The sequence below is a fragment of the Hyperolius riggenbachi genome, chromosome 4 (genome assembly GCF_040937935.1).
Source record: "Hyperolius riggenbachi isolate aHypRig1 chromosome 4, aHypRig1.pri, whole genome shotgun sequence".
Classification (NCBI taxonomy): domain Eukaryota; kingdom Metazoa; phylum Chordata; class Amphibia; order Anura; family Hyperoliidae; genus Hyperolius; species Hyperolius riggenbachi.
In genome coordinates, this window is record NC_090649.1 from 66357149 (window position 1) to 66383428 (window position 26280).

General features: G+C 47.6%; 1 protein-coding gene across 11 annotated transcripts in view; it reads left to right on the plus strand.

Annotated features, from left to right (window-relative positions):
- LOC137570374 (cytochrome P450 2K6-like) overlaps positions 1 to 26280 on the plus strand; it is a 131927-nt gene that overhangs the window by 102331 nt on the left and 3316 nt on the right. For all 11 annotated transcript variants that reach the window (XM_068279038.1, XM_068279037.1, XM_068279043.1 and 8 more), the window contains 2 exons: positions 7078 to 7262; positions 21247 to 21388. In XM_068279038.1, coding sequence (XP_068135139.1) covers positions 7078 to 7262; positions 21247 to 21388 — 327 coding nt within the window. The remainder of the gene's footprint in view (positions 1 to 7077; positions 7263 to 21246; positions 21389 to 26280) is intronic.

Here is a 26280-nt window from a genome sequence, read left to right on the forward strand (position 1 = left end):
GTGAAAAACCCCTTAGCATGTCTAAACGAGCTTTTCACGTGCAAAACTTTACACGCACACTGCACAGAGCACAGGGCGCTCCGCGCGAAGTGCCCATTAAAGCCTATGGGACTTAGCGCGCGCGCAAAACTTTGCACGCAGTACTTAGCGCGCGATCTGATTCAGAAATTCGGTGCTAACCTACTTAGCACCCTGGTTAGCACGTCTAAAGACTTTAGACGCACCGCTTTGTGAATCAGGCCCTATATGTGGCTGCGAGGCCGATTTTCCCATGTAAAAATGAGTTGGTGTGTCTTCATTATCAATATTCCTGTGAAGTTTCTCATTTATCCAGGCCATTTGTAAATCCAGACCAAAATAAGGTGGCTTCAACAACAAACATTTTTTTCTGTTCTAGAAGATTGTCATCATTCTTTTGTTCATTAGAAGTGAAGAGATTACTCTGTAGGAAACAAGAAAAGAATTGGAGAGATTTCAATCGGAAGCTACCTTATTTTTCTTTGGACAATGTCATGGACAAGAAAGGCCTGGTAAAAGGAAGGGACCAATGGAGAATCTTCCTGATGACCAGTCAATCCGACCAATGTATACATGTGTAACATGGCTCTCCAATCCGACGCTTTGGCCCTTGTAGATTCCTATGAGTCCAAAGGGTTGAGCTGGATCCAAGCAGTGAGAGGAGCAGGATTGAGGAGAGCCAGTGCCATATATTCACCACCAGCTGCATACTGCCCACATGACCTGCAGCAGCCACATTCCTGCCACATGACTAGCTGCAGCCAGCAGAGGCGTGTCTAGGTAAAATAGCGGCCATGGCAAACACTGAAATTGTGACACCCCCCACCCAAATAACAGCATCCTACCTCACCCTCATAGGCAGATCAACCCATTTACACAATAAGAACCCTCTTCCCTCCGCCCAATAAGGACTTTCCTCTTTCCACGTAGCCCTCACTCACCACACAAATACATAAATTAAGTAGCATCAAGTAGTCACATGCCTTCAGACAGACAATTAAGAAGTCACATGCCTCCAAATAAAATAATCAATCCTCACATGCCTCCAGATAAAAGAATCAAGTCCTCCCAAGCCTCCAGGTAAAAGAATCAAGTCCTCCTCATATGCCTCTAAATAAAAGAAACAAGTAGTCACATGCACCCAGATAAAATAATCAAGCAGCCAGATGTATGCAGATAAAAGAATCAAGTAGCCACACGCATCCAGATAAAACAATCAAGTAGCCACATACATGCAGATAAAAGAATAGTCACATGCCTCCAGAAAAAAATAATTACTGTAAGTAGTCAGCTGCCTCAAGAATTAAATAGCCAGATGCCTCAAGATAAAATAAATAGCTAAGCACTCCTTATATATTGGTAGTAAGGTGCCCCCAGTATAGGTAGTAAGGTTTCCCCGGTATAGGTAATATGGTGTCCTCAGTATAGGAGGTATGGTGTCTCTAGTATAGTAAGACAGGTGTCCCTGGTATTGGTAGTAAAGTGCCCCAGTATAGGTCGAAAGATGTCCCCCCGTATAGGCAGAAATGTGCCCCCCAGTATAGGCGGAAAGGTGCCCTTAGTATAAGCAGAATGGCTCGCGTACATCAAAAAAGGGCGTCGGGAAAAAAGGGCGCGTGGTGTAAACGATAAACAGTATTATCGTTTATTGAAATATTGTGTAGAATTTCGTTTACAAATAGTGTTTTAAGAATTTATAAATCACTAAATAATGTGTATGAGATCGGCAATTCTTAAAACGTTAATCTTCCCTATTTGTAAACTGAAACTTATATTTACGTTTGTTAAAAACCCTCCCTGTACCTATCCCTAACCCCTAGACCCCCTGTTGGTGCCTAAACCTAAGACCCCCCAGTTGGTGCCTAAACCTAAGACCCCCCTGTTGGTGCATAAACCTAAGACCCCCCAGTTGGTGCCTAAACCTAAGACCCCCCTGTTGGTGCCTAAACCTAAGACCCCCCTGTTGGTGCCTAAACCTAAGACCCCCCTGGTGGTGCCTAAACCTAAAACCCCCAGTTGGTGCCTAAACCTAAGACCCCCCTGTTGGTGCCTAAACCTAATACCCCCCTGTTGGTGCCTAAACCTAAGACCCCCTATGGATAAAAATGTTTTATAGACATTAATAAATAAAAAATGTAAATAAAAAATGTAATACATTTTTTTGGGTGGATAATAATGTTTTAGAAATAGTGATTTAGTATCTTTATAAGCGTTATTCGTCATGGGCTCATTTTGTAAAGTTAAATCATCACAAACAAAGTTATAAATCCTTAAAAATCTCCGGGCGCCGTTTGTTAAAACGTTAATAATCTCCGGCGCCTTTTTTTCCCTGTTCGGCGCCCATTAAACGATATTTATAATGGGAGTGAATGGGGCGCTCTTTTTGTCCACTTGTCTCATGCGCCCAAATCTCCTGCTTCCGAATGGCTCCCCCCAGTATAGGTGGAAAGGTGCCCCCAGTATTGGTAGAAAGGTGCCCCCATTATTGGTGGTAAGGTACCCCCAGTTTAGGTGGAAAGGTGCCCCCAGTATTGGTAGAAAGGTGCCCCCAGTAAAGGTGGTAAGGTACCCCCAGTATAGGTAGAAAGGTGCCCACAAATAGGTGATAAGGTGTCCCCAGTATAGGTGGAAAGGTGCCTCCAGTATAGGTAGAAAGTTGCCCCCAGTATAGGTGGTAAGGTGCCCCCAGTATAAGGAGTTTTTCACTGTTGACATTATTCTATCCCCTTTATTTCCAATTACAGTATTTTAGGTATTCTGTGGCTATTGGACTAAAATCCAGTCATCAATAGTGCTACTGACTCATTGCTTTTCGTCTTCCGGTAAATCATGCGGAATCGGTCTAGAACAGCCAGATTTTAGCCCACTGCCTGACACTATGCTTCCACATCAGATCTAGGACTGTCTCGTAGAACTGTTGACTGTGTCTGAGATTCCATTTGGGAGAGTTTGTCCATTATCAGAAACTGATCTAAAGAACTGAAAGATTATATAGATGAAAAGCTTTGGAAAGTGTTTATCTGACCATCCTCTTCAACTGCCGAAGCTGGGATCTTCTATGTCCTCTTTGAACAAATTAGCATTTATTTCCTGGAATTTATTATCTCTACTCAAGGACTATCAATGAATCTGACCAAAGTTTCAGCAATGCTGGACTTGCCTGCTCCTAGCAACCAAAACGTTTTGCAAATATTTGTATGCTTTGACAACATATACAGGAAATGTATTTGTAACTAATTTCTCCTCCATTATTGCACCAATAACAAGTCTGACCAAAAGTAATACTGTACTCCACTTTTGTAGTGAAGCTCAGTCTGCTTTTGATCAGTTAAAGTCAGGGCTGGGCCGAGGCAGAGGCGAGAGAGGCTCCAGCCTCAGGGCGCAGTGTAGGAGGGGGTGCACAACTCACTCAGCTATTATTCCCCTATTGTGTTTGAAGCAGAAAACAATAACAAAACTGGATACATGACAGTGACTGCAAGCCAGATAACTAGAGATTAAGGTGTTGGGGGCCCTGGGGCACCTCTTACTCTAATAGCAACCAGTGTGTGACGGCTGGGGTGGGAGGGATGGAGGGGCGCACTTGTCTCAGCCTTGGGTGCAGGAGGACCTTGTCCCGCTCTGGTTAAAGTTATTGTTTACTTCCGCTTCAATCTTGAAACACCCGGATCCTGCTCAGCCCTTTATCCTGAAAGTGGATGCTTCTAAGGCAGCCATAAAAGCAGTTTTATCCCAGCATTGCAGTCCCAAAGCTCTACTTCACCCTGCTGCCTTTTCCCGCAAGTTAACTCAGGCTGAACTCAACGATGACATTGAGGATCGAGAACTTCTTGCAATCAAGCTGGTGTTTGAGTAATGGCACTGCTTGTTAGAAGGGCCAGTTCATCATGTTCTTGTGTATACTGATCTCAAGAATCTGGAATGTTAAAGGGACTCCGAGCTCTAAATAAAAACGAAATTGGTACTCACCTGGGGCTTTCTGCAGCCCAGTGTAGGTCGGGAGGTCCCACGGCATTCATCTGGCTCTTCTCCCAGGGCCTGGCCAGAAATGGCTCCCCGTCAGCTCCCAGCAACACTGGGCCTGAGTGTCGGGCTCATCTTCCTGAAACGTCATGTCTGTCGTCACCACGCCGGCCTCCTCACATCATCACGGTGGCCGGCGTGACAGTACTGCGCATGCGCGATTTCGTTTTTTATTTGGAGCTCGGAGTCCCTTTAATGAACCGCTCACCGTTTGCACCCTCACCAAGCCACATAGGCACTTGTTTTTCCCCCAGATTTGATTTTCATGTTACCTTTCCCACAGGAACCAAGAACTTTAGAGCTGATGCTCTTTCTAGGATGTACTCTGACCCCAGTGATCTCTCATTGGACCCTGGAACTTTCTACTTATACAACCTGATGTTCTGCAAAATCTGTGAAAAGTCATTTATTTCAACTCCTTCTGAGAGTAGCCAGGTTTTCAAAGAAATGGTATTCAGACATTACAGTTCCAAAAAAAGCAGCAATCATTTTACTGGCAGACCAATACCATTTCTGCAGGAGCTTTCCCACCACTCCTGCAGAATAATTAGGCCCTAAAAGAAGCCACATGTCCACTTTGGTGACCGGCTCCTATGTCCTGCTCCTTGTAAAACGCCCTTATGGAGCGCTTTGTCTCCTCCACTATTGTCAGTTTGTCTCTTCCACTATTTTTTCAATGAGGCTGTCATTGAGAAAGAGCTGCAGGTAGGTCAGTGGGTTGTGGTCATAGTCTACCTTCAGGCCAGGCTCCCCAGTAAATGGGAAACATGGTGGCGCTGGCGGAGCCCGATTAGTGTCAATGGGGCACCAAATGTGCTCTTCACTAACCTCAGCGATGGAGTGATAGATATGTAATTACAGTAACTCCTCCTGAGTCCAGCATCTTTTTGAATTGCCATGGCGAGCAGCTGACACCGCTCTATGTAGTGACATCACTACATGTGGCAGTGTCACGTAGTACAAGCACTCAAGGTGGCAATTCAAAAGGATGCCTGACATAGGAGAAGGTGAAGAGTCATGCCAGTGTGACACAGGTGAGTCTGCAACACTCACCACGGACCTGCAGGGGTCAACATACACTTGGGGGGACATCAGCTGGGGATCCATCAGGTCAAGAAATCAAACGCCATTACTGCCGTTCACCCAATCAAGCCTTTTTGACCGAGATTTTTCCAGCAAGCCAGATCAATTGTTTCAATATATTTGGCTGGAAATTGCTTGAAACAATCAATCTCTGCCAGATCGGGCAGCACGGTGGCGTAGTGGTTAGTGCTCTCTCCGTGCATCGCTGGGTCCCCGGTTTAAATCCCAGCCAGGTCAACATCTGCAAGGAGTTTGTATGTTCTCCCCGTGTCTGTGTGGTGTTTCCACTGGGAACTCCGGTTTTCTCCCACATCACAAAAACATACAGATAAGTTAATTGGCTTCCCCCTAAATTGGCGCTAGACTTCAATACATACACTACACAATATACTGTAGACATATGACTATGGTAGGGACTAGATTGTGAGCTCCTCCGAGGGACAGTTAGTGACAAGACTATATATACTCTGTACAGTGCTGCGGAAGATGTTGGCGCTATATAAATGCTAAATAATAATAATAATATCTGACCATTATGATTTAATTGGCTGGACAATGATGCCAAAAATCGAGTAATGGCCTCAATTCACTAAGATCATGCTGGAGATAATAAGGCAAGAAAAAACTTGCCACCTCACAGTGAGAGAGTTATCTTATCTCTTCATTCCTTAAGTTAGTTCCTCTGTAGTTAAGTTACCTCCTCTGTAGTTATTTTCACATGCAGTTAATTAACAGCCCTTCTTTAACGTTAGAATTTTGGAGTTATTTTAAGGATTGAAGAGTTAACTTAAAGACAGAAGAGTAAACCTTAGGTTTGCCTGAGGTAAAATGTTGCCTGAATACTACATGCCTTATCACCATGGTGATAACTATAGAAACGTTATTAACCACTTCAGCCTTCAGTCGTTTTCACTTTATGCATCCGAGTAATGTTCACCTCCCATTTATTAGCCTATAACACTACTTATCGCAATGAACTGATCTATATTTTGTTTTTTTCTGCCACCATTTAGGCTTTCTTTGGGGGGTACATTTTGCTAAGAGACACTTTACTGTAAATGCATTTTAACACGAAGAATAAGAAAAAAACTGAAAAAAATCATTATTTGTCAGTTTTCGTCCATTATAGTTTTAAAATAATACATGCCTCCATAATTAAAACTCATGTATTGTATTTGTCCATTTGTCCCGGTGATTACACCATTTAAATTATTTCCCTATCACAATGTATGGCGACAATATTTTGTTTGGAAATAAAAGTGCATTTTTTCCGTTTTGCATCCATCTCTATTTACAAGCTTATAATTTAAAAAAAAAGAAATATTTCATCTTTACATTGATATTTAAAAAGTTGTGACCCTTAGGTAAATATTTACGTTTTTTTTATTGTAATTTTTTTTGTTTTTTTTTTATTAAACATTTTATTTGGGTATTTTTGGGAGGGTGGGATATAAACAGTAATTTTTTTTTTTTTGTAAATATGTGTTGATTTTTATATTTTTTTATATTTAGTTGTAGTTTTACTTTTTGGCCACAAGATGGCAGCCATGAGTTTGTTTACATGACGCCACTCTAAGCATAACATGTACGCTTAGACAGACGTAGGGGGACGTAGGAGTCAGAAAAAGCGAAGCTTCCGAGATAAGCTGTCGCTTTTTCTGCGGGGGGAGAGGAATCAGTGATCGGGCACCATAGCCCGATTCATTGATTCCTGGGCCAATGATCCCAGGCCGGGAGCATGTGTGCACGCGCGCGATCGGCCGCAGGAGCGCACATGGCCTCCTGGACGTAGCTAGTACGTCCAGGAGGCGAAAGTGGTTAAAGACAGGAGATAAGCTTAGTGAATTGAGGCCAATGTAGGGACACACTGAGTGTTAGATTTGCTTGAAATATATCTTCCAGGAAATAAGAGATATTCTTTAAGAAATATGTATATCTTTGTCTCACTAACAGAAAATGTGCAGAATGAAATTGATAAGGTCATTGGCTCAGGAGAGCCTTGTTTAGCGCATAGAAAACAAATGCCCTACACTAATGCTGTCGTACATGAAATTCAAAGGTTTGTCAACGTTACACCAACGGGTGTTCCACGTAGAACTACTGTAGATGTGACACTGAAGGGATTCTTTTTACCTAAAGTAAGTATTGTTAAAGGTAACATACAAATTGCATTTGTGGAAAGGAAAGAAGATTAGAGAAGAGATGTTTCATTGTAGCAGATAACAGCCAGTCTGGAATTGCAATATATTAAACTCCCCTGCAGCAACCCTGAGACAGGCTCAGGGTTAAAATTGGCAGCTCAGAGCGGTAACCCCGAGCCTGACTCGTGGTGACAGCTGTGAGGTTTATGCAGAGTATAGCGCAGCAGGCGTTTCAACTCACCTCCCCCGGGATCCAGACAGCGGCAGCCATTCTTCTTCCTGTCCTCGGAGGCTCTGGATCCCTCTGGTGAGATTGCCGTCTGTAGTTATGATGACAGCCAGCAATCTCACTATAGGAGTACAGTGCTATCTGGAGGACGGAGGGAGAACTGCAGTGCTGGATCCTAGGGAGGCAAGTGCAGGGGCTTCCACAGGCACTCTGGCGGCATGATTGTTCCACGATTTATTTGGCCTAAAAGCATGCAAAAAATTGCACAGATTTTAGAGCCTAAAATCTGGAAATAATCATACCACCAGGGAGGTTAAAGTGGATCTGAACTCTTGCACTTTAGAGAGTTTAGCCTGTCTAATCCCTCCTCTCTGTGACTAATCACAAGTGTTATTTGGTCTCTCATCTGTGTCAGCTGGCTGCCTTGGCAAATAAGCTAATTTGTAAACACAGTAAATTTGTAAACACAGTAATTTGTAAACACAGTAAACACAAATACACTGGTTGATTTCAGCCATTGGTCGATCGATCGATTCTGTAGAATTCATTGATTGAAAATCAATTCTATCGCATTAGTCGATCATTCAATTTGCGGTCGATTTCGATTGATTTGATCTATCTGACTGGATGGAAAATCTAGGTAGATCTTCTGCTTGCAGCTCCCACGCTGGCATCTATATCCTCCTAGATGATCCTGTATCAGCCCCATTCACCATGACCAGTCGGGCGTACTGGGCATGCGTGGCCTTGTCGCGCACTTCCACCGTGCTCCCGTAGCCAGTGCACCTGCACAGTACTATTGCGCAGGTGCAGAACGCTCCCAGCTGCAGGATTGAGACTAGGGAGCATGCTTAGCCACACTGCTCCTGCACCAACTGACCCCCGACTAGCCGTGGAGAACGGAGCTGATACTGGAGCATCTAGGAGAATTGAGACACCGGCATGGGAGGGGGGCTGGAGAAAGCCTCAGGTATGTATAAATATTTTAGTCTCCCTCGTCTCAGATTCACTTTAAGTAGGGGCCTCCCCCCAGAAAGTGCACAGTAGTACCAACAAGTGGTGGAGGACCCAGGCGCGGAGCTAGGGGGGGTCGGGCTAGGACAAGTGCCCCGGGGCGCCTGGTCCCCAAGGGCGCCCTCCGCCTGGCTGAGCTGCGGGGTTTTTTTTTATTTGTTTTTTTTTTTTTTTTGGCGGGTGAGGGGATCAGCGCAGAGAAGAGGGAGAGCTGTGCGGACGGTGGGGAAGGGGGGCCATATCCCCCCTCCTTCCCTCACCTTAGGTGCTCTCTCCCTCCCTCGCTGTCCCCTCCAATGTCCGGGTGACTCTTGGCTGGCAGCGGCGGGCGGAACTCACCTCCGTCTCGCTCCAGCGCCGGGCGGAAGTTCGGGTGCGCAGCCGCTGCTCTGGTCTGGACCAGACCAGAGTAGTGGCAGATCCATCCGGCGCTGCGACGAGACGGAGGTAAGTTCCGCCCGCCGCTGCCAGCCACTCGGACATTGGAGGGGACAGCGAGGAAGGGAGAGCAGCTCTTCTCTGCGCTGCTCCCCTCCTGCTGGGGAGGGGGACACCTGACCTGGCTACCTACTCTGGGCACATATACCCCTGGCTACCTACTCTAGGCACATATACCCCTGGCTACCTACTCTGGGCACATATACCCCTGCCTACATATACTGTTCATATACCCCTGGCTACCTACTCTGGGCACATATACCCCTGGCTACCTACTCTGGGCACATATACCCCTGGCTACCTACTCTGGGCACATATACCCCTGGCTACCTACTCTTGGCACATATACCCCTGCCTACATATACTGGGCATATACCCCTGGCTACCTACTCTGGGCACATATACCCCTGGCTACCTACTCAGGGCACATATACCCCTGCCTACATATACTGGGCATATACCCCTGGCTACCTACTCTGGGCACATATACCCCTGGCTACCTACTCAGGGCACATATACCCCTGGCTACCTACTCTGGGCACATATTCCCCTGGCTACCTACTCTGGGCATATACCCCTGGCTACCTACTCTGGGCACATATACCCCTGCCTACATATACTGGGCACATATACCCCTAACTACATATACTGGGTACATATACCCCTGGCTACATATACTGGGCATATATACCCCTGGCTACATATACTGGGCATATATACCCCTGGCTACATATACTGGGCACATATACCTCTGGCTACATATACTGGGGACACATACCCCTGCCTACATATACTGGGCACATATACCCCTGGCTACCTGTTCTGTGGACATCTCTACCCCTGGCTACCTGTTCTGGGGACATCTATACAGCTGGCCACCTATTCTGGGGACACCTATAGACCTGGGGCTACCTATTTTTGGGGAAGCACTGCTGTCAGATTAAGTGTATTTTGGGGAACTGCTGCCAGGTGAGAGGTGTCTACCATATTAAGGGGGCATTCTGCCTATTTATGTGAAATGCCGTCTATTTATGTGCCTCATGACTGCTGAATTTGTCTTGTTGGGGGCCTCATGGTTACTGAATTTGTCTTGTTGGGGGCCTCATGGTTACTGAATTTGTCTTGTTGAGGGCCTCAAGATCGCTGAATTTGTCTTGTTAGGGGCCTCATGATTGCTGAATTTGTCTTGTTGGGGGCCTCAGGATTGCTAAATTTGTCTTGTTGGGGGCCTCATGATTGCTGAGTTGGTCATGTTGGGGGCCTCATGTTTACTCATGATTGCGGAATTTGTCTTGATGGGGGGGGCTCATGATTGCTGAATTTGTCTTGGAACATGCTGGAAGGTACATACTGAGGGAGGGTGGGTGAGCGTGAGCCTGCTAACCTCCATGTACATTTGAAGGGGCGTGACCAAATGTGGAGCACCCATAACCACGCCCACATTTGGTCACGACCCTTCACCTTAGGGGGCGCATTAATAGTCTTTGTCCCCGGGCGCTGAAAACCCTAGCTACGCCTCTGGGAGGACCTGCCCCAAATCCCCTTGCCCTGCAGTGATATGTGACCTTCACACCTAGGATTAGACTGTGAGCTCCTCTGAGGACAGTCTGTGACATGAGTATGTACTCTGTTAAAGAGACAAAAGGTTGATATAATGAATTGGTTGTGTAGTACGAATAATTACTAGAACATTAGTAGCAAAGAAAATATCCTCATATTTTTATTTTCAGTTATATAGGGTTTTTTTTATAACATTGCATCATTCTCTAATATTTGCAGTTTACATACTACTCAGCATTCTAAATGACTTTACAGAGCAGACCAGTGAACTTTTGAACCCTTCTCTGCAGAGAAAAAGAAAAAACATTTCCAGAAACTTGAGATTAGAGATGGCCCGAACGGTTCGCCCGAGGATAGTTCCCGGCGAAATTCAGCTGTGCGCGTCCGCGGCGGGACACAAACACATAGCGCGTTCGACCCACCCCCTATACCTCATCATTGGGCTAAACTTTGACCCCCTACATCACAGTCAGCAGACACATGGCAGCCAATCAGGCTGCACTACCCCACGGACCCCCGCCCCCCATAAAAACACAGCAGCGCTGGCCATGTTCTCAGTCTCTGGCTGCTGCTGTAGTGGGTGGAAGGGACGGATTCCTGCGGAGACAGGGACAGTTAGCTAGGTGCTTCTCTGTATTGCTGAAAGCACCCCAAAACAAAAGCCCTTGAGGGCTCATATTGTTCTATTTTGTTTGTGTGTGTGTGTGAGAGACACTGCATACTGGCCACAGTCATTGCTGGGCTTTGCAGTTCTACTTTCCTCTTCTATCTATTGCAGGCCAGCACACTGTCTATCATAAGCTGTGCTTAGCATGCAACTGTATTTGTGATTGAACATGCTATAGGATATCTGTCTGTGTGGGTTACACACTCCATACAGGCAGTGGCGTAGCTATGGAGCTGTGGGCCCCGATGCAAGTTTTACAATGGGGCCCCCCAAGCACTCTATACAGAACAATTAATACGGCACACCAAAACCTGCCAATGGCAACTACAGTGTCAGAGGTGCTAGAATGGGATGGGGAACAGTTTGTTAATGATTACCACTATACAAAGTATCTTTAGAAGTGATTTTTATGAGCACAGGACCAATAGAGAGCTAATACTGTAGTTGAGAGAGGGCCCTTCAGGGCCCCTCTGGCCCAAGGGCCCCGATGCGGTCGCTACCTCTGCACCCCCTATTGCTACGCCCCTGGTTGTAATGCATTGCACACTATAACGTTATATAATGTGATGCGTTACAATGCGAGCGATAGCACGCAAAATAACACGCGTGCTAATAAATAGCACGCGTGATATTTCATAGCACCCTTTTGTGAATAAAGCCAAAAGTGTCTAAGCTAGATAGAAATGCACAGTGCTCTGTATGCAGGGATTTGTATGCAATAATCATGCAACAGCTTTCAGAGGAAGTATAGTTATCACCAGTTAATGCAGGTACAGTACTGATAGTGTGCTCCACATGTCTGTGCAGCCTGCTGTAGCGTTGCAGCCATGCACAAACAAGTCACAGATGACAGACAATTCCCTCAGTAATCAGGCCGCAGCTTACACAGGAAGCATCGGTCACATTGGCTGGTGCTTCTGAGGTAATCCACGCAGGCCCAGAGTAGTGTGCAGACAGCGAGCATGCTACAAGTGGCTGCCAGCCAGCCTACTCACCAAACATGGCTTATGCATTTCTGACTAATGAATGAATAGATGCTTCAGAATACTGAAGAGACCAGAAATCAGGTTTACTACAACAGAAGTTTTACATCAAGGTTTACTATACCAGGCATTAGTCCCTTATACTTATGGCCACCACGGAGGCGTAATGATTAGCGCTCTCGTCTTGCAATGTCCCCAGTTTGAATGCCATCCAGGGCACTATCTGCTAGGAGTTTGTATGTTCTCCCCGTGTCTGCGTGGGTTTCCTCTGGGCACTCCGGCTTCCTCCCACTTCCAAAAACATACAGATAAGTTAATTGGCTTCCCCCAAAATTGGCCCTAGACTACGATACATACACTACATGATTCATACAGACATAGGACTCTGGTAGGGATAAGATTGTGAGCCCCTCTGAGGGACAGTTTGTGACAATATACTCTGTACAGCACTGTCTCCATCGGAGACATGTAATCTTTCCTCTGCCTGCGCAGGGAGGCTGCGCAGGATTCAATTAAAGCGAAGATATGCAGAGAGACAGATAAGGCGACCCTGGCAGCGGTGGTCTGTCTCAATGTAATCTACATCTAGATAATGGCAGCAGAAAAACGGACAAGGAGGCCAGTGGGGATGTGTACTGATGTCTGCTCGAAGATTCAGGTACATTACTTTTTTTTAAAATCTGACCTCGTAAGTCCTTTAAGCAAAGCCTGATGACTCCTTTCAATTAAAAAAAAAAAATATGGCAATTGACTAGAACCGGACACATAGTTTACAATACCCAAATGTTTACTATATCTGAGCTTACTATAATGGGTGTTCCCACAGGGACCCAGAGTCAGCTGGCGGACCTACCATGTTTGACAACCGCCTTCCTAGTGGTCTTTGCTGTCCCTGCAGAGTATTCATATGGGAGTAAATTCACCTGTCTGGCCTGCACACTCCTCTGTCTGCCTATGTGCTTCTGCCTTCACCCTCGCAGGTGCCTCTTTTCATAACATGCTGCGGTTATCACAGAGAAGAGGAGCACACAAGGATAAAGGTGAAAGTACACAGGCTGATGGAGGAGCTTGCCGGCCACACAGGTAGGTTTGCTTCACTGCAAATACGCTGCGGGGGCACAAGGGAACCACTATTCACTGGGAAGATGAGTGTCAGACCTGGGGGATCCGCAAGCCGGCTCTAAGTCCCTGGGCAAACTAGTAACTGGGGGAAATCAGGAACAAACCTGAAGAGGAGAGACCTGGGGAGACGCTAGCTGGCTCTATCTAACTTTTGGAACCCCCAATACTGGAGTGTCCGTGGCAGAAGGGGGGTTAACTTGCTGGAGGGGCCCATGTGTTCCACACACACATTGTACACACACACCCTGATACGCGCACGCGCACGCGCACACACACACACACACACACACACACACACACACACACACACACAAAATACACACGAACCCTGATACATACACACACACACACACACACACACAATAGCGGTTCTACTCCCTGGGCCCCATGCAGCCGGGGCATAGGGCTCATGGGCGCGCCTGTGTGCTGGAGGGGCCCATGTGTTCCACACACACATTGTACACACACACCCTGATACACGCACGCACACACCCTGATACACGCACGCATGCACGCACACACCCTGATACATACACACACACAAAATACACACGCACCCTGGTGTACACACACACACACACACACACATACTATACACACTCACCCTGATACACACACACACACACTATACACACGCACCCTGATACACACACACACAATAGCGGTTCTACTCCCTGGGCCCCATGCAGCCGGGGCATAGGGCTCATGGGCGCGCCTGTGTGCTGGAGGGGCCCATGTGTTCCACACACACATTGTACACACACACCCTGATACACGCACGCACACACCCTGATACACGCACGCATGCACGCACACACCCTGATACATACACACACACAAAATACACACGCACCCTGGTGTACACACACACACACACACACACACACATACTATACACACTCACCCTGATACACACACACACACAGACTATACACACGCACCCTGATACACACACACACAATAGCGGTTCTATTCCCTGGGCCCCATGCAGCAGGGGCATAAGGCCCATGGGCGCACCTGTGTGCTGGAGGGGCCCATGTGTTCCACACACACACATATTACACACACACCCAGATACACGCACGCACACACGCACACACCCTGATACATACACACACACAAAATACACACACACCCTGATACATACACACACACACACAAACAAACACACTATACACACGCACCCTGACACACACACACACACACACACACACAATAGCGGTTCTACTCCCTGGGCAGTGGGCCCCATGCAGCAGGGCATAGGGCTCATGGGCGCGCCTGTGTGCTGGAGGGGCCCATGTCCAGGCGACTGTGGCAGGTACTCACACCATGACACACTAGAGTAGCATTTACCACATCTGCGTTGCAACGGGACTCTGGTGTGCCGCTGCATCCGTGCAAGTACCCGACGGCCGCCACAGCCACCTCCTGGAAGACACATGGGTCCCTCCAGCACAAGTCAGGATAGGTCATCAATGGCCCAGGCCCTCCACGGCCCCCCTATTTTAGGGGGCCCACTAGTCACTGTTTTTTGGCGCACAACAAAGCATAAAAGATATAAAGAAAAGCAGTTTAAAAAAAAGGCATTTATGGCAACTTAGCCAACTCACCCACACTATGGCAGCCGCAGCAGCAGGCAGGCAGGCAGAGACTGTTTCAGCCAGGCACGTGGGTGGGCAGCTGGGCGGCAAACACGTCTTCCAAGTTCCAAAGACAGACCACCACAGTTCACTGGCACTGCACACTGACTGTGACAAACTGCTGGCAGCTCTCGACAGCCACAGCTCTGAGCTCTCTAGGTAGATCATGGGAGGAGGAGCTAGGCTAGGCCTGCCGTTGCCAGACAGAGAGATCAGATCACAATCAGTGACAGACAGTGAGTGAGGGCTGAGGGGGGCAGGCCAGGGGGCTGTACAGGCTGCGGAGAGGGAGAGTGATGTGTGACCTCTCCAGTCCAGTCGTCTCACTCACCGGAGGCCACCGCAGTAGATTAGAGGCCATCACTTCTTCACAGCATCACACCAGTCACAGTCAGCACCAGGGGGCAGAGAGCGAGTGACGTCATTAGTCACAGACACAGTGACATGACTCATCTCGCCTGGCTCCGCCGCTAATGACTGTGTCTGTGCTCACTCACTGGCAGTGCTCACTCTGCCGCTGACGCTGGGGAGGGGGGCAGAGCCAGCCGAGGGAGAGAGAAAAGAGAATCATCATCTGCACTCTGCCGGAGCCGGCGCCGCAATTAGGAAATGGATGCCGGCGGCCCGGCAGCACCCACAGGTCCCACACACTAGTAGTACCGTGCATGCTAACAACAGGGAGGGGGGGCCCGGCGGCCGGGCCCCCCCCTCAAGGCTTCAGGCGGCGGGCCCGGTCGCCAATGCGACCTTTGCGACCTCTATTGCTACGCCCCTGCATACAGGCCAGGCCACAGTCACTGTTGGGTCTTGCAGTTCTACTATCTTCTTCTATCTATTGCAAGCCAGCACACTCTCTATAATAAGCTTTGCTTAGCTTGCAACTGTATTTGTGATTGTGATTGAACATACTATAGGACATCTCTCTGAGTGTGTGATATCAGCTGCTGTGTATTTGACACTGTTTGTGTGCCTCTTTGTGATTACACACATTGTCTACAAGTATTGAATATTGTTAGTAGTATTGCATACCCCCAATATGGAAATAAATTACAGGCAGAGGCGGAGGCAGGCCACCCCGCAGGTCTTTTCGCAGTTGTGCTGGTGTGATTACGTGCAGCCCTCGACCAATGCACAGTGTTCAGATGGCACGTACCCTCAACCTCCAAAATTCTGAGGACATAGTTGACTGGTTAACAACACAGAACACCTCGTCTTCCTCAGCTTCCGCGCGGTACCATGACATATCTTCCTCCTCCTGCTCTGATTCGGGCACCCCACAACTACTTACCACTAAACCGGCAGCCACCACCACTACTACTAGCACCACAGCCACTCCACTTGAGATGTCGGAGGAAGGCGACACTACACACATGGACATAAGGTGTGAGGATAATGATGAACTACCTGTTGTTTGTGCAGTTTTGGAAGTGAATGATACAAGCGAAGCTATGGATGATGATGATGACGACGATTATGATGTGGGCATGGATGCCACGTGGGAGCCCGGAAGACGAGATGAACAGAGTGACAGTTCAGAGGGAGAGACAGAGAGGAGGAGGAGATGAGTTGCTGTAAGCAGCAGGGGGAGCTCATCGCAAACAGCTCGTAGCAGTGTCCGACGGCATGTATCGCCACCTAGGGTCAGCCAGCCAACACGCCCTTCAACGCCAGCTGCTACCACCACCAGAATGCAGTTATCCCAGAGCTCCCCAGTATGCCATTTTTTTGTGTCTCTACCTCAGATTACAGCAATGCCATTTGTAATATCTGCCACCGAAAACCAAGTCGTGGAAAAAGCAACACTCACCTAGGGACAACTGCCTTATGAAGGCACATGATGTCCCAGCACAAACACCAATGGGATAAGCACATGAGGAAAAGCAGCACACAAATGCAAAGCCACCCTCCGCCTCCACCTCCTTTTCCTCCTCCTGGTCCAGCATCTTGAGCCACTTTACCCTCTGCTGCCCTTGCCACCCTCCTCCTCTCACCTTGAGCAGTTCCTGCTCCTCTGCCCACAGCCAGGTGTCCGTTAAGGAAATATTTGAGCGGAAGAAGCCAATGTCTGCCAGTCACCCCCTTGCCCAGCGTCTGACAGCTGGCTTGTCAGAACTGTTAGCCCGCCAGCTGTTACTATACAAGCTGGTGGACTCTGAGGCCTTCTGAAAATTTGTGTTGATTGGGACACCGCAGTGGAAGATACCAGGCCGCAATTATTTTTCCAAAAAGGTGATACCTAAACTGTATCGTGATGTTGAAAGGCAAGTGGTGTCATCTCTGCCTGGTCTACAAAGCACGGTCAGGGCAGGCATATTACTTATACGGCACATTGGGTAAACCTGCTGACCACTGGCAAGCATGGAGTACGTGGCTGTGCAGGTGACTTGGTGACACAGCCACGGCTTGCAGGCAGGCCTTCTGCCACCTCTTCTTCTTCTTCTCCTCCTACTCCTCCTCCTACATCCTCTTCACTGTCATCCTCCTCCTTGGCTGAATCCTACTCTACTGTTGCGCTCTCCTCTCAAACTGCACACCCCCAGCTCCCCAGGGCCTATTGCGCACGCCAGGTATGATGGTGTCACGCCATCTTGGACATGTCTTGCCTCAAAACCAAGAGTCACACCGGACCAGCACTCCTGGCCGCTCTGAACAAATAGGTGGATCAGTGGCTGACCCCACACCAACTGGAGATCGGCAACGTGGTGTGTGACAACGGAAGCAATCTCTTGTCGGCTTTGAGTTTAGGCAGGTTGACACATGTGCCCTGCATGGTATATGTGCTGAATCTTATAATCCAACGATTTGTGTGTAAGTTCCCAGGCTTACAGGAGGTCCTGAAGCAGTCCAGGAAGGTGTGTGGGCATTTCAGGTGTTCCTACACGGCCATGGCACGCTTCTCCGATATTCAGCAGAAAAAGAACTTGCCAGTGAGGCGCTTGATTTGCGATAGCCTGACTCGTTGGAATTCAACGTTCCTCATGTTTGACCACCTGCTACAACAGGAGAAAGCCGTCAATGAGTATCTGTACAGCTACGGTGCTAGAGCATGCTCTGGGGAGCTGGGTATTTTCTTGCTGAGGTACTGGACACTCATGTGTAATGCCTGCAGGCTCATGTGTCCGTTTGAGGAGGTGACAAATCTGGTGAGTCTCAGTGAAGCATCAGCTACCTGATCCCATACGCTTTCATCCTGGAGTGTGCCGTGTGCAGAGTGGTGGATCAAGCTGTAGAGGAGCGTGAACAGGAAGAGGAAGAGTTGTGGGCACCATCACCACCAAAACCAGATTTGTCATCAACATTTGTGGCAGCTCAGAGGAGGGGGGAGGAAGAGGAGTCTAGGGAAGAGAAGTCAGAGGAGGAAGATGCATTGAGGAGGAGATGGAAGAACAAGTACAACAGGTATCGCAGGGGGCTTGTGCTGCTCACCTTTTGGGTACCCATGGTATTGTTCGAGGCTGGGGGAGGAGGAAAACTTCCCTGACATCAGTGCCCCGCCTCAAGCGTCCTGTCAGAAAGGACCTTCAATGCAGCAGGAGGCATTGTCATTGACAAGAGAAGTCGCCTAGGTCAAAAAAGTATTCAGCACCTCACCTTTATCAAAATTAATGAGGCATGGATCCCGGAGGGCTACTGCCTGCCCAAAGACTAAGTCAGTTCCCATACAGCATCTCTGCCTGCACGCCGCATGAGTGCCTGTCCGAAGACTAAGTCGCTCCCCACACAGCATCTCTGCCTGCAGGCCGCTTGACTGCCTTCTCCACCACCACCAACAGGGCCCAGGACTAAAGGTGGATTCCTGAATGTTTAAGTCCTGAATGTACCAAAAATAATAATTTTCCAGTGTGTGTACATGCCTAATTTTTCTGGCTGCACTGTGGCTGCAACAACAACCAAACAAAAGGCATGTGGCAATTCCCCTTCGTGATTGTTACCTTGCCGCGGGGAAGGGGCTTGCTTTCACAATGAAGCAATGACATATATGAGGGTGTTGTGGGCACACCCAAGATAATAAGGTCGTTGCTTCATTGTGGACAGACCAAATTCGATCAGCTGGGCATTCACTGTTGTTCTGTCATTGAGCTACCTCAGCCAGACCATATGGGCTGGAAAACCGGCATCACCTGCACTCTCGCCAATGTGCGCACCAGTCCAGCACGGCCATCACTACACAAACAGCTGTTTGCCATGCGTTAAACAGTGACTTTGGTCTGTCAGTGTGAAGCAGTACACTACTTACACTACCTGATCGATGTACAGTATACATACGCAAAATGTTTTAAAGCACTTAATGCCTCCAATTTAGGAATGTAATGCGATTTCTGCCCTTTAGGGATTATAACCCTACTCAGTATCAAATATGTAATTTTCCAAGGGACTTTTAGCATGTATCCCACTCTGGCATGCCCCCCTTCAGATGTTACACCCCTTGAAACAACTTTTCCATCACTTTTGTGACCAGAAATAGTCCCTGTATGGCTCTTTTGCATAGATAACAACTGGAGTTTCTTAACTCTTCCTGTACTGGAAACAATATTAGACTTATGTCTTTGCTCCTTTTATTTCTTAGCTGTACTACACACACAAATCATATCATGATTTTTTTTTCCGCTTCAGTGCTGCAGAAGATGACTATGGTAGGATTAGAATGTGAGTAGCTCTGAGGACAGCCAGTGACATAACAAGGTACTCTGTAAAGTGCAACAGAGAAGATGTCAGTGCTATATAAACATATAATAATAATTTAAAAATCTGTGTCGAATTCGGAAGTCTGCATCAAATCCGGATCACGATCTGTCGTGGCTGGATTTACTCGAATCCGTGATCAGAGGTATCTGAGCACCACTAGATCCCACATCTTCAGAAATTTTAGTATAGCAAGTTCTGGTGTCCTATTTGCCGTGGCCGGATTTACTTGAATTCATGATCGGGGGCATTCTAACACCACTAATTATAAGGTCAGGAAGAGGGGTTTAAGGTTGGTTGTCAGGAAGGGGGTTTTAAAGGGAACCTTAACTGTACTAAATATAAAGAGTTTTACTTACCTGGGGCTTCTACCAGCCCCGTGCAGCCATCCTGTGCCCGCGCCGCTCCTTAATGATCCTCAGCGCAGGCGCAGAACGCTCTTGCGGACGGAACGTGAACAAGGATACATGTTGCCAGGGCCATGTATGCGCAGTGGCTCGCCGACTCCCAGTCAGCAGAAACAAAACTGAGCTGCAGGGGGAGACGGGACAGATGGATGGATCGTTGAGGACCGGCGTGGTTAGGCATCAGGAAGGGGGGTTTTAGGGTTTCGGCGTCAGGAAGGAGGGTTTTAGGGTTAGGCATCAGGAAGGGAGTTTTAGGGTTAGGCTTCAGAGGTGAAAGGGTTCTGTGTGAGAGTAGGGTTAGGTTAATCCGTAGTAAAATATTGGTAACAATTACTAATGTTTTACTATCATTATTACCACAGTAAATATTTATCGTTTTCTTACAGCGCCCAATTCAGGGTATTTATCATTTACACTTATATCGGCTTCACCTTGCATCCATTTTCCTTGCGCCCCTATTTTCATACGCGTGACCCTGCACAGCATCTGTGGGCTCGTGGATGGATCAGGAAGTCTGTGGTCTATCCAGAGGCTTACCTCTACTCTATTGTTTTAGAAGTTTTACTCTTGCTTTAAAGTGGAATAAAACTCTGGCATAACATTCAATAAAAATGTGTTTTCCTACTTTTTATTACCCATACAGTTACCATATTTGCTTTTGTGCATAAGTAATATTGTCCATTTGCAAATTACAAGTAACAAAAGTACAGTTTATCTGCTCTGAAAGCTGCCATTGCATTGTATTCATTGCATCTAATATATAAATACAGCAGCTATCTAGTGATCATTTCTCATATGTTTCTCCTTGTCAGCTCAGTACAGTTCCATTTCAACACATGACTGGCTGTAACTAATTGTAGCAACAGAGGAAGGTAAACAAAAGATAATGTTATCACCTTTTCTGAGGCAGATCATTAGCTGAAGGAGCTTTTCACTGCAGCAGCCATACGTGATGGCTGCTGATCACTGAGGGGAGATGCCAGCTGTCATATGACAGCTTAATCTCCCCTCTCCGGTGCGCATGATTGCGTCGGGACAGTTCGTTAGCGCGGACGTTGAATCAACGTCCAGTCAGAACAGTAGCACCACCTGCTGGTCGTTGATTCAACGTACTTTGTCCCCTGTAAATAATCTTTTAGAGGAAAGAGAAAACATTGAGTTTCAGACCACTTCAAGAGCTCTGACAACTAATACATTTTAGTAAAACGTTCTAACAAGTCACCTTTTGTCCTCTCTAGGGCACTTATATCTTGCCACTACTTCATTCAGTCCTTCGAGACAAGGAATACTTTGAGAAGCCAGATGAGTTTTACCCTCAGCACTTTCTGGATTCAGATGGAAACTTTGTTAAGAATGAAGCATTTCTACCATTTTCTTCTGGTGAGTAATTCCAAAAGCAGCACCTTATCCAACCCTTACTATCATAACAAAAAAACAAAATCAAAACCACGTTAGCAGAGAGGACCAATGAGGAATGCTAAGGAAGACTTATCAAAACTGGGTCAAGAAGAATTATGAAAATGAACACAAAACCAGTGATGGGCCGAAAGTTCACATGTGCGAAATTTCGCATCGAAATTCGCATTTTCGCATCGTAATCGTAATGCAAAATTTAGGGAAAATCATAATTGATTTCGAATGTAATAGTAATATTTCATAATTTCACATAATTTTTCACGTAATTTTTGCGCAAATTTAAAAAATGTTGTGCCGACTTTGGCAGTTAATAGCAAAGCTCCCATACATGGTATTGTTACCAAAATTGGTACATATGTTAAGGAGAATAGTGGGTACAAGTCAAAAAAATAATTTTTCAAAAAGACCCTGTAGTTTTTGAGAAAATCGATTTTAAAAATGCAAAGAAAAATGTTTTTTTAAACTGTCATTTTTCCAAGTTGAAAACCCATTTTTTCTTTGCATTTTTTAAATCGATTTTCTCAAAAACTATATAGTCTATTTGGAAAATTCTTTTTTTTTCTTGTACCCACTACTCCATTTATTATAGGTAGCAATTTGGTAGCAATAGCATGTATGGTGGCTTTGCTATTAACCTCCAAAATCAGCACAAAATTATGCGAAATTTCCCGAAAATTATGCAAATTTTTATGTGAAATTACGAATGGCTACAAAATCAATTTAGTTTGCAAATTGTAATTACGTATTTACGTGAAATTTTGCAATATCGTAATTTTTCTGATTACAATCATCACTACGCAAAACAGGTGCATAAATGGAGCACCTGCTCATCGTCTGACCCTTGATTATACATCTGTGAGGGGGGTGGGGTGTCCGAACATCCTAGAGAGAAAAAATGACACAGAGACAATGGGAGCCCAGGTACTGTAGCATGTTTGTAGCTCAAATATGGTATTGAGACTAAATAAGAACTACTCAGGTGGGTTGCAATGGCGCAACCGACCACTTGAGACAGGTGGAGACAATCAACCTGACTCCACTCCGGGTTTCCCATCGGGACTGGATGCAGTAGCTCTCTTGATCAAAAAAACACTTAGTATTGCAATGCGTAATCAGAGGTAGCCCCTCCACTCTCGACAGGGGTTTGTGGTATCAAGCACACAGCAGGGATAAAGAGGCGCCCAGATAGAATAAAATTACCTGCCTGGCGTTCTGATTCCCGCGGCCCTGCACATTGTGAACATTTGCACATTTTTTTTCATGTAGATAGCCTAGCACTAGCTACATGATTTCCCCCTCCCTGCGGCGTCCCTCCCTGCCCTTCGATTGCCACCGGCGTAATGGCCCGTCCGGAAATCCCGTTCTGAACGGGATTTCCTTGAGGGCTTCCCCGTCACCATGTCGACAAACGTCGATCCACCCCTCAGCGCTGCCTGGCACTGATTGGCCAGGCAGCGCTCAGGGTTTCGGCTGGGGGGACCCTGTATCGCGGCGGATCAAAGGCGAGCGGCGGCGATCGGGTAAGGCACGCAGCAAGCAAAGTGCTTGCTGCGTGTATTGAAAAAAAAAATATTCAAATCGGCCAAGCGGGGTCTGAGCGGTGCCCTCTAGCGTCTCTGGACGAGCCTAGCTCGTCCAGAACGCTAGGGAGGATAAAAAACAATAAAATGTAAATAAATGAAGTGACTTACCTCAATAACGACAGTTGTATGCGACAAACAAGGGTTATTATGCACAGGCAATGCATTTCATGGGTGAAATCCCGCTTCCTCGGGCCAATAAAAACTGCCTAAGTAGTAGTAGCCAATAGTATCGAGCGCCTCATTTCTTTACATTTCATTGGTTTTTAACCTAATTTTTCTCTAAATGGGCGCCTCTTTTTTGCTGTGTGTTTGATCGTACATCTGCTCTGTTTGCACCAGTTTTGCACCAACTTTCCTTGTTATGATAAATCTGTCTCAATACCCATGCTTCAACAAACTTTTCACTTGAGTTTCGTCTCAGAAGTTGCTTTTTCATATTACACCTAGAAATTGAAAAAAATATCAAAAAGGTAAGAAATGTTGAACTCTCGTTTGACTAATAGTACTGTGTAAGGGTGAGGGAGTGGGAACTTTATCTAGTACATGAAATATCGGACAAAGGGCTTTGTTCTAGGTGTGGTTTATAGATATGGCCCGAACGGTTCGCCGGCGGACAGTTTCCTGCGAACATCAGCTGTTCGAGTCCACGGAGGGTAGCGAACAGATAGGGCAGTTCGATCCGCCCCCTATACCTCGTCATTGGCCTAAACTTTGACCCCCTATAACACAGTCAGCAGACACATGGCAGCCAATCAAGTTTCACTAACCCACGGACCCCCACACCCCTATATGAAGTCTCAGTTCTCAGGTGCTGCTGCTGTCGTGAGTAGAAGGGAGAGACATTGCTGCAGGGACAGGGACAGTTAGCTAGGCACTTCTGTTTGTTGCTGAAAGCACCCCAAAACAAAAGCCCTTTTGAAGGTGTGTGTGTGTGTGTGTGTCTGGTCACACTGCATACAGGCCACAGTCATTGCTGAGCTGTGTAGTTCTACTATACTCTTCTATCTATGTTGCAAGCAAGCCAACACACTGTCTATCATAAGCTGTGCTTAGCTTGCTACTGTATCTGTTATTGATATCTGTCTGTGTGGGTTGCACACACTGCATACAGTCCACAGTCAATTGCTGGGCTTTGTAGATCTACTATACTCTTCTAACTATTGCAAGCAAACCAGCACACTATCTATCAGCCCATCATCTTTACAGCCCAAGGCCGCTGTCACCAGCGGCCCCCCTCCAGTATAGGTAGCCAGAAGACCCCTCCCCCTTCCCTATAGTATAGGTAGCCAGATGACCCCACCCCCTTTCAATCCAGTATAGGTAGCCAGATGACTCCCTTAATCCCTCCTTTTCCCACTTTCCTTCTTTCAGTATAGGTAGCCAGCTCGCCTTCACTCCGCAGCAGCAGTGGCGGACATACGGCCGTGCAGGCCGTGCCACCGCACGAGGGCCCCTGAAGTTCCGTTGCTTCAGGGGCCCATTAAGTATTGCTGTTTTTTTTTATTATTTTTTTTTTCCTGGGGGGCCCCGACTCCTATCCTCCCCCCTCACCACGGGGGGCCCACCTCCCGGTATGCGCGGCGGGAGAGCGGCAAATACAGGAAGTCTCCGGGGCTCCAGCAGGCGCTAGAGGCTCAGCCGCTTGGTCTCCGATGTCTCCAACTCTGTATACTGCTCGCTACTAAACTAGGAAGTAGCGAGCAGTATACAGAGTTGGAGACATCGGATACCAAGCGGCTGAGCCTCTAGCGCCTGCTGGAGCCCCGGAGACTGCCTGTATTTGCCGCTCTCCCGCCGCGCATACCGGGAGGGGGGCCCTCGAGGTGAGGGGGGAGGATAGGAGTCGGGCCCCCCACCTGGATAGCTACCCACCCACCCAGCTACCTACCTACTCACCCACCCACCCGGCTACCTACCCACCCGGCTACCTACCCAAACCAGGCTACCTACCTACCCACCCGGCTACCTACCCACCCACCTGGCTACCTACCTACCCACCCGGCTACCTACCTACCCACCCACCCACCTAACCACCCACCCGGCTACCTACCCACCCGGCTACCTACCCACCCACCAGGCTACCTACATACCCACCAGGCTACCTACCTACCCACCCGGCTACCTACCTACCCACCCGGCTACCTACCAACCCACCAGGCTACCTACCCACCCACCCGGCTACCTACCTACCCACCCGGCTACCTACCTACCCACCCACCCGGCTACCTACCCAGCCACCAGGCTACCTACCTAAATACCCACCAGGCTACCTACCTACCACCTGGCTACCCACCCACCCACCGGACTACCTAACCACCCGGCTACCTACCCTCCCACCCGGCTACCTACCTAACCACCCACCCACCCGGCTACCTATCTACCTACCGGGCTAGTTACCAACCCACCCACCAGGCTACCTAACCACCCGGGTAGCCATCCACCCACCCGGCTACCTACCTACCCACCCACCAGACTACCTACCCACCCACCCACCCACCAGGCTACCTACCTAAAGACCCACCAGGCTACCTACCTACCCACCCACCCACCAGGCTACCTACCTAAAGACCCACCAGGCTACCTACCTACCCACCCACCAGGCTACCTACCTACTCACCCGGCTACCTACCCACCCACCCGGCTACCTACCCAACCACCCATTTTCTGGGCATATCTGCCGACATGATTGCACGTATTTTCTGGGCATATCTGCCGGCATGATTGCGCGTATTTTCTGGGCATATCTGCCGACATGATTGAATGTATTTTCTGGGCATATCTGCCGACATGATTGAATGTATTTTCTGGGCATATCTGCCGACATGATTGAATGTATTTTCTGGGCATATCTGCCGACATGATTGAATGTATTTTCTGGGCATATCTGCCGACATGATTGAATGTATTTTCTGGGCATATCTGCCGACATGATTGAATGTACTTTCTGGGCAAATCTGCCGACATGATTGAATGTATTTTCTGGGCAAATCTGCTCACATTATGTGTATTTTCTTGAGAAAACCTGCACAATTATGTGAATTTTCTGGGGAAAAGGTCACCAAAACTTGGGCCCACTGTCTTTGCGTTGCACTTTTCAAGGGAACCTGAGGTGAGAATAATATTGAGGCTGCCATATTTCTCTCCTTTTAAGCAATACCAGTTGCCTGGCTGCCGTGCTGGTCCTCTGCCTCTTATTCTTTCAACCATAGACCCTGAACAAGCATGCAGCAGGTCAGGGGTTTCTGACAATATTGTCAGAACTGAGAAGATTAG